Source organism: Triticum dicoccoides, chromosome 2B (assembly GCF_002162155.2).
Source record: "Triticum dicoccoides isolate Atlit2015 ecotype Zavitan chromosome 2B, WEW_v2.0, whole genome shotgun sequence".
NCBI classification, from domain to species: Eukaryota; Viridiplantae; Streptophyta; class Magnoliopsida; order Poales; family Poaceae; genus Triticum; species Triticum dicoccoides.
This window is the reverse complement of record NC_041383.1, coordinates 660,415,033-660,423,514: the sequence shown is the minus strand read 5'-3', so window position 1 is coordinate 660,423,514 and position 8,482 is coordinate 660,415,033. Positions and strand designations below refer to the sequence as shown.

At 41.3% G+C, this 8,482-nt stretch overlaps 1 protein-coding gene across 5 annotated transcripts; it reads right to left on the bottom strand.

The window, feature by feature from the left end:
- Window positions 1-2,484: 2,484 nt before the first annotated feature.
- Window positions 2,485-8,221, bottom strand: LOC119365453. 5 transcript variants are annotated; one of them, XM_037631092.1, is made up of 11 exons: window positions 8,046-8,221; window positions 7,491-7,575; window positions 7,312-7,421; window positions 7,043-7,205; window positions 5,828-6,868; window positions 5,640-5,728; window positions 4,551-4,724; window positions 4,360-4,476; window positions 4,024-4,203; window positions 3,878-3,924; window positions 2,485-3,014 (listed from the first exon to the last, which is right to left on the bottom strand). In XM_037631092.1, the coding sequence occupies exons 3-11, from the start codon at window positions 7,387-7,389 to the stop codon at window positions 2,780-2,782; spliced, it is 2,124 nt and encodes a 707-aa protein (XP_037486989.1). In that variant the 5' UTR covers window positions 7,390-7,421; window positions 7,491-7,575; window positions 8,046-8,221; the 3' UTR covers window positions 2,485-2,779. The 5 variants fall into 5 exon arrangements, with proteins under 5 accessions (XP_037486989.1, XP_037486986.1, XP_037486987.1 ...); XM_037631089.1 differs by having other exon boundaries at window positions 5,640-6,868; window positions 8,046-8,220; XM_037631090.1 differs by lacking the exon at window positions 7,491-7,575 and having other exon boundaries at window positions 5,640-6,868; window positions 8,046-8,220.
- Between the last annotated feature and the right edge of the window lie 261 nt (window positions 8,222-8,482).

Sequence of the window (8,482 nt, the reverse complement as noted above, 5' to 3'; positions counted from 1 at the left end):
GTCCAAATGCCACGAAACTTTTTGGAGATTTTTTATGGCGATAAGAGACCCTGGAAGCTTTAGGAGGGGATGAGAAGACAAAGCAGTGGCCCACTAGGCACCAGGGCGCGCTAGGGGCCTGGGGTGTGCCCTGGTACATAGTGGGGCCCACAAGCCTCCATTTGACCTAACTCCGCCTCAATAAATTCCCAAAAATCGGAAAACCTACCAGGGAGTCCACGAAATACTTTTTACGCTGCCGCAAGCCTCTGTTCTTGAGAGATCCCATCTCGGGCCTTTTTTAGAACTTTGATGGAGGGGGATTCAATCATGGAGGGGCTCTACATCAACCTTGCCTCCCCTCCGATGATGCGTGAGTAGTTTACCACAGACCTATGGATCCATAGTTAGTAGCTAGATGGCTTCTTCTCTCTCAATGTTCTTCAATACAATTTTCTCATTGATGTTCTTGGAGTTCTATCCGATGTAATTCTTTTATGTGGTGTGTTTGTTTTGATCCGATGAATTGTGAGTTTATGATCAGATCTATCCATGAATATTGTTTGAGTTTTCTCTGAACTATTTTATGCAAGATTGTTATAGCTTCGCATTTCTTCTAAGATTTATTGGTTTGGTTTGTCGAACTAGATTGATTTATCTTGCCATGGGAAGAGGTGCTTTGTAATGGGTTCGGTCATTGCTATTAAGGGTAAAAAGATGGGGTTTATTCATACGTGAGTTTATCTTGTCTACATCATGTCATCTTGCCTAAGGCATTACTCCGTTTTCTCATGAACTTAATACATTAGATGCATGTTGGATAGTCGTCGATGTGTAGAGTTACAGTAGTAGATGCAGAATCGTTTCGGTCTACTAATCTTGGACGTGATGCCTATGTACATGATCATTGCCTTGAATATTTTCATAATTCTTTGCTTTTCTATCAATTGCCCAACAGTATTTGTCTACCCACTGTGTGCTATTTTCACGAGAGAAGCCTCTAGTGAAAACTACGGCCCCCGGGTCTAACTTTTATCGTGTAAAAAAGTCCTAAAGTTACTTGCTGCATTTTTTCTTTATTTTATTTTATTTTATATTTTGTGCAATCTATTTATCTATCACCATACAATTTAATCTTGCAATTGACCGTCAAGGGATTGACAGCCCCTTATTCACGTTGGGTGCGAGGATTTGTTATCTTATGTGCGGGTATTGTTTACATAGTGTTGCTTGGTTCTCCTACTGGATTGATAACCTTGGTTTCATAACTGAGGAGAATACTTATCTTTATTGTACTGCATCATCCCCTCCTCTTCGGGGAAGTCCCAACGCAGCTCACAAGTAACAAAGGGCCCAAGAGGAGTTGCCCCCGCTAAATTGGACTAGGGAGGGAGTCCTACTCCCTCTCCTAGGACGGCGCCCCAAAGGGGACTTTCCCCCCTTGGTGGTCGCCCTCTCCCTCCCCTCTAACCTATATATACTAGGGGATTTCCACCCTATGGATATACAAGTTTTGGAGCCTCCTCTAGTTGATCTAGTTCTACTTCTTGTTGGTCCTAGTTGACTAATTAGAGCTAGCCCGAGCCACCTCTAATCCTCATAATTAGAAGCCCCGTGTCATTCTAATATATTCCCTCTAGTTCTCTGACAACGATTAGCTCTGGATGGTGAAGCGCTGCCAGATCGTGAAGACCGTACGCTTGCAACCAAGTAGAGGGGTCGTGCTTTCGGTCTTACATTCAAGGGATCGTTCGAGGGCGGTTCGCGGGATCATCATCGATGTTCGAGGGACTTCAAGTACGATCTACACGGACTCATCTACTTTCGCTGCACTCCGGGAGTTGGTAACGATCATTGATCACAGCCTGTTATGCATCTTCATATTGTTCCTGGATGATCGTAGGGTGATTTTTTTTTTGTTTTCTACTATGTTTCCCAACACTATACACTACCTTGTACAATAATATTCGACACAACTCTAACAAACTTAACTTTTGCGAATATTCTTCATCCCCTTGGATTCATCCATGCATCGAACCTCCATGTATATTGGACTTGAGATTATACCATGAGCACCGTTGCTATTCCCAGACTCCGTATAACTACTAGTCCCTTCTTGTCTTCTTCGTAGTCAACACTCAAGCAAAAAATTAAGTTCCTCGTTACTCTAATTTGTGCTCCCAACTTCCGGAGTATCCGTTCAACGCCATCACACACTGATCACTAATTTGCGTGTGAGTGAACAACTGACAAATTGGACGCCACATATAAGAGTTACATGAACTCAACATCACCACTCTTTCTTGACTGTCTATCTGAAACTTGAAGGAATTTCACCGTCGTCCTTTGTCATCCTAAGTCAACTTCGCAATTGTCTCACCCTTTTTCCGAATAGTCTCTGACATGTCCCATAGCTGTAGCAATCCGCCTCCTTCTGTACTTGTCATCCGCACTTTGCCAGGAATATAACATGCATACATTGCAATCATATTATTTGCCAATATATATGATTTGATTCTGTACAAACATAGGCACATAATTTCATGTTTATTTACATGACAGATAGATTACAACCAAGTTTAATTACAACAGTAAATACTGATATATGTCCATCTCCATATCTGTATATTTACAAAGCACGAGAGCCAAACACCTGCATAGTTTGGAGGTTCACTTCCAACAGTAGCAGTTTGGGGCTGTACATTCTGCTGCTTGGCACATACATTTTGGGCGAGCCAAGATGCTGCTGCCCTCTTATTGACCAAGACATATTTGAACAGTGAACTGAACCACTCTAGGCTTAATTTGCTTCTAGCACCTCCCATTCGTTGTCGTCGTCATCCGAAGATGTGGTATGGTCCTTAGCATGGCTCCTATGAGGCAGATCATTTCTGTCATCGTTCCCCAAAGGCCGGTCTGTGTCAACTGACGCACTCTTACAGTCATCCTTGTGGGAAGAATTAGCTGAGCTGCTAGTTGTCACCAGGGCTGATTTAAGCTTGCTTACACGGGCGAGGATGCTTGATATTTCTCCTCTACAAAAGTAAAACAAGGGCATTCATATTCGGAGGTTGTATCGATAATACAAGAGCTAACTATGGTGGCCAAAGAGCTAGAAGCCAGTGTGCAGCTCAATTCAAAGCATGGCTTAGTAATCTTCACTAGTTAGGAGTTTTCTCCTTTTTAGCTCTGTTTTTTTCTTTACTTTGTTTGACACTTGTTAATCATGTAGTATTGATTTATATTAACAATATAAAAAATGCACTGGGGAATTCCCCACTGTTATGCTAAAAAAAAGGCTATCTCACATGCAGCACCAAGCTCCTTTTCTACAGGTTCTTGATGCCGAGGCCCCCCAGCTCGACCGGCCTGCAGTCATCGTACCATGCTACTGAGCAGTTGGCACCATTAGCGTCGAGGTGATCGGTTCAGAAGAACTTGTGCAACCACTTATCGATGGCCTCGAGCAGGCACTTATCGATGGCCTCAAGAAGCCACATGGGCATCTCAGTTGCCATCATGGTGTGGATGGAATCGCGGGCAGAATCGTTTTCACCATGACGAGCCACCCTCCTTTGATGATCATCCCGCTCACCAGCCACAAACTTGTTACCAGTTTTGTCCAATAAAGATTGGTAGTCAGCTACCAGATGGAAAGGCAAGGTTGGTAACTAGATTTTTCACTACGAAGAAGACACGAGTCACCAAAGTTTTGGCTGAAGAGTTGGGTGGTGGGGGAGTGCACCCACCCTCCTATCGAGATAGACTCCAAAACAAAAGGATGCACACGACATAGTATGGTAGAGCCTCATTTTGAAATTATACACACTAACACTGGTCAAATAAATGCATGTATGAATGAGCAGCAAGCCTATATGAATGGGAGAGTGTAACATACTGCATGATATCAATGATGTGACCCCGGTCCAACAATTGTTCTCTCAGCTGCAACGAGAAAATTTTGAATCCATTAATACAAGGTATGCAAGAAGAGTGTGTGTGTGAAAGAAACTGCAAAATCTACAAACTAATTTTGCCTATTACCAAAATGTTCTCTTCGGCTTCCTTTTGGAGCTTTCTTGACTCCTCCATTATGCTCCCCATTGTAGCTTCCTTCTCTTTACGTACCAATAGAGCTAATTTATCTTCTTGGATAATTTGCTCCATTGCTGTAGCCTCTTCCTCCAGCGAAGTTGCTAGACGTGCATCTTGTTGAAATTTAATCTGCGCAATCGTAGTGGGTATGAACATAAAGCATTACTATCAATTTCTTACTCACAAAATAACAGCATCCTTGTTCAATATTATTCTATTGGCATTTTGCTCTTAATTAAGTTTAGCTGTTGTTCATCAGAAAAAAAAAAGTTTAGCTGTTGTTACCTCCTGAACAGCTGTAAGCGCTTCATTTCTTTGAGCAGCCAATTTGGTAAGCTTAGACTGAAGGTCCTGAGTTAGAGCCACCAACGAACAATTTTCTTCGCACACTACTTGAGCTTGCTATTTAGGAATGAATGAATAGTGAGCCTCATTTTCAATACATATGAAGATACCAAAGCATTAATAAATGGTACCTTGTCATTTGACTCTTTGGAATTCTCAATGAGGTGATTAAAGTGCTCTGCCATGGCAAGAAAATTTTGATGTGCCTTGTCAGCATTTTGTTTTGCTAGTCGAGACTTTTCCTCCTGAAGCTCAACCTCTTTCATCTTCATGATTGTTGATTCATACAAACAGCTCAATAATTCCTGCAATGAGCTTTATGTGATTTTTCTACAAAATTCATGATCAAATTATTGTGTTCTACATATTTAACGAAATTACCTTATGTATATTACAGAATAATTTAAATTTTATTACAAAATTCGGTACCATAATTTGACAAGTGTTGGCATGCAAAATCTTGGCTTACCACTGACTAACTTGGAAAATTCAGGCCTTAAACAAAGCAAAAAAATCAATAAACAATGGAAGCTACCCTTCCCCAGACCCTGCGCAAGCGGGAGCTACATGCACCGGGCTGCCCTTTGTTTAATGGAAGCTTTTTAACCCCGGCCTCTGCATCTTAGATGCATGCAGACACACTTATAACAGAGTTTATTACATCATCAAGAAAAATTAATCTCGGCTAAAAAAGAAGAGACCAAAACATCCTGGCCAATAACTACCACGAGATATTATACCCACAAGCAAGACTACTCTATAAACTAATTAGTCTATCAGTGGCACGCAATCCAAATCAGGACATAAAGCAGGACCCATATGTTTCTCAATTTGTTTCAGTGTATTATCTTAATGCTTTCAAGTGAGGAAAAAGAGAAATAACTAGCTGCATGCATACGAATGACTGAAATAAGATTAAACTTCACAGTTTACATAAACATAACTAGATAACTGATAATTTGTGATTCCACAATTAAGAGTAAGGGTTGAATCAAAAGCAATCCCATTGACTTAGCTTTGTACCGTATTTTTAGACTAATAAGCATGTTTTTTCATAAAGGGTAATATATTAATATCAAACTGATATAAAAAACACCTGGCCTGAGACTAATAAGCATGTAAGAATACGAAAAAATTTACTGAGCTTTTAAAGTGATTTATTGGCAGGTAGGATTAAAAATATTGTTTCCAAGGAGAAAGCCTAGTCGTGCAACAGTTACCTTGCTTTTAGTGATATCAGAAATATTCTTGTTTATTTCAGTGATATGAAATGACTGAGTGGAGTTATCGAGAAATCCCTCACTTTTATCTGCACCAGGCATCACCCATTCTTCATTAGGCTGATCTGCATCAAGCTCAACCATCGGGCATAAGGAGTAGTGCTTATCACCATCGAAATTGCACGTACTAGTAAATGTTCCACGATGATTGAAATTGAGATGTATTGAAGGTAGCTCCTCATTATGAACTGTCTCGGAACCACCCTTTTCTTGAAAGGCTTGTAATGAATTGTCGATGATTTTGGATGAGGCAAATAAGTCAAATAGTTTGTGTTGGTCGTCTAGCTTAACAAAAGACTGCTCATTTTTCTCCTCGGTAAAATTCAAAGGTGCTTTTGTTGTCTCGTCAACTGTGCATAGATCGCCAAATAAATTGTAGAAGTTGCCATCATTTGCTGACTTGTGGAGTTCAGGGGTATTTTCTGCAGTACAGAGTGCACCCAACTCTTCTCCAGCATTATCTTTGTTTTCAAACAGAACTTGTAAGTCATTATTATCCTTTGGGTTGGAGAGCGTATGGACAGTTGGAGCATTTGGCAAGTTCTTTGATGTCTGTTTGTCTTCCTTTGAGTGAAAATTCGCAAGTAAGGTTTCCAAGTAACAGTTATCTCCTGACTTGGCGAAATCATGTTTACTTACCTCATCAGAAAGTTTCAGAGGCACTTGCCCTCCATGTTTCACTGCACAATCTGAAGGGCTCTCCATAAATAATGGCAACATATTCCCAGAAGAGGCAAGCAAATCTGATAGCTCATAATTATCATTATAATGCTTGTGGTTGCCTATTTCAGTCTCTGGAGTCACTTCATCTTTTTCAGCTGCACAATGATCATTACATCCTCCTGAATCAGACTGCTCATACTCTATCATATGTGGCTCCGTTGCAGATGTCAATGACGATCCAAGCAGAGCATAATGCTCCTGAAGAAGGCTGTTCATTACTGTTGTAGGAATTCTTGTTTCATTTATCACCACCTTATCCTCGATCTGGGAACATTTTTCTACTGTGTTGTTACTCTGGAATGGTCCATCATAATCTGAAAATGGATCACATTCACCAACAGTGCCACTGCTCTCAGCTGACGTAGCGAATAGGGCACTGGCATCCTCTTTAGCTCCTACTAGATCCACCAATGATATCCCTCCAGAGTGTAAGTTAGACTTCCTGCCTAACATTTGAAAACAAACAAGCATGAGACTGAAGGCCCCATTGAATAAACAACTAGCAGATGCACATATTTGATTGCTTTTTTTTTATTGCTACAAGTATTTCCACGTAATGTGTGAAAACAAACAACAGGAATGAAAAAAAGGGTGCAAACACAGTGCACAAAATTACTTACAATCAGCAGGTCCGTGTTCTGCATAATCAACATCTTGGAGTGTGAAAACTGTTTCGGTAGGTTCGCTTACTGCTGGAATGACATCGGAAAGAACAAATCCAACAGCTGCATCGACATCAGAGGAATACTGACTGGCTACAGCCTTCAATATTCGAAGATCAACCTGTAACACGAATACAAAGGAAAAAAATAACCTTAAATATGCCGTGTTTTCTTTATCTCGATGTACAGTTGCACATATGTTAGAATTGGTTGCATAAATACAGTACAAGATATTTGAGGTGGTTCACGTTCATGTTCATGTTAATGAATCCAGTCTCCAGGACGAAGTAAATCATGTTTGGCATTGGTTGACAGGGAAATCAGTAATCCAGCAGGGCTGCACAATGAAATGTCAGCATTTTATATTTATTTTTTGGAAAGGTTGAATAATGTCAGCGTAAATGACTTGATGCTTCGACATTTTACTTGGTTGTTGACTCCTTGCTACTTCTGTCACTATCTTTTACTGTATTTCCCTATAATTACTCCCTCTGTAAAGAAATATAAAATCGTTTAGATCACTATCTGCAGGCCTACTACTGATGTTCCTTCCATATATGATACACACTGAGCAGAGCATTTTTTCTTAATAGTATTCAATTATCCTTTATTGGCCTAAACCGGAAATTTGTCTCCCCCTAAGAAAAACTGAAATGCTCCCGGGAGCCTATTAATGGATTTTTTTTGAATTGCCCAATTAATAGATTTCACCAAACAGTTTGTCGGCAACCCATATGGTGGTGCCTTGTAGGAGATAGAGCAAAAAAAACCAAAATGCGGAGGAGGAGAGAAAAGAAGATTCTCCAAATAGAATCTTCGCGTGTAAGCTAGATGAATTACTCCAATTTTTATTTTATTTCTGCTAAATAGGACTATATTATAGAAGAAATTGACCTTGAGGTATTTACAAACAAAAACATGAACAAATCTTGTGGAGCCAGCCAGCCGGACCAATCCATACCTGTGGGAAGACCTCTCGCAGGGCGCAGAAGACCTGCTTGAATGTCATCGCCGACGCCTCCAGAAATAGAAAGGGGCTGGATTTTTGGTCAAGGAGAAGGGGGCTGACATGAAGGTTGGGGGGAGTGGAGAAAACCAGTGAGACAGAGAGAGGGGGTGACGGATGGAAAGAAGCCGAGGGAGACGACAGGTGAGGAGGAAAAGCTCGGATGGGGACGGGCCAGTTACTCGCGAATATTCATGGCGTATAGAATGGCAGCTGGGGCCGCAGGTCGTGGGGGCCATACGGTCAGTGAGTGCCACGGCGGGCGGCGCTTGGCTCCCGCCTTCCTGGGACGCTGGGGCGCGAGGAGACCGGCTTGTCAGTGACACGGATAGTGTCGCTCCTTGTCTTGTCTCACGGTGGGTTGACTAGGACAGCAACCAGAGGACCCTTTA

What these genes read in the sequence shown, in the direction of transcription:
- LOC119365453 (XM_037631089.1), bottom strand. Translation starts at nt 7,389, where the DNA reads ATGCCAAACATGATTTACTTCGTCCTGGAGACTGGATTCATTAACATG. An exon ending in CCAAAGAGTCAAATGACAAG is followed by an intron (nt 4,477 to 4,550) that starts GTACCATTTATT and finishes ATTCCTAAATAG; the next exon opens with CAAGCTCAAGTAGTGTGCGA. An exon ending in CACATCATTGATATCATGCA is followed by an intron (nt 3,015 to 3,877) that starts GTATGTTACACT and finishes TTACTTTTGTAG; the next exon opens with AGGAGAAATATCAAGCATCC.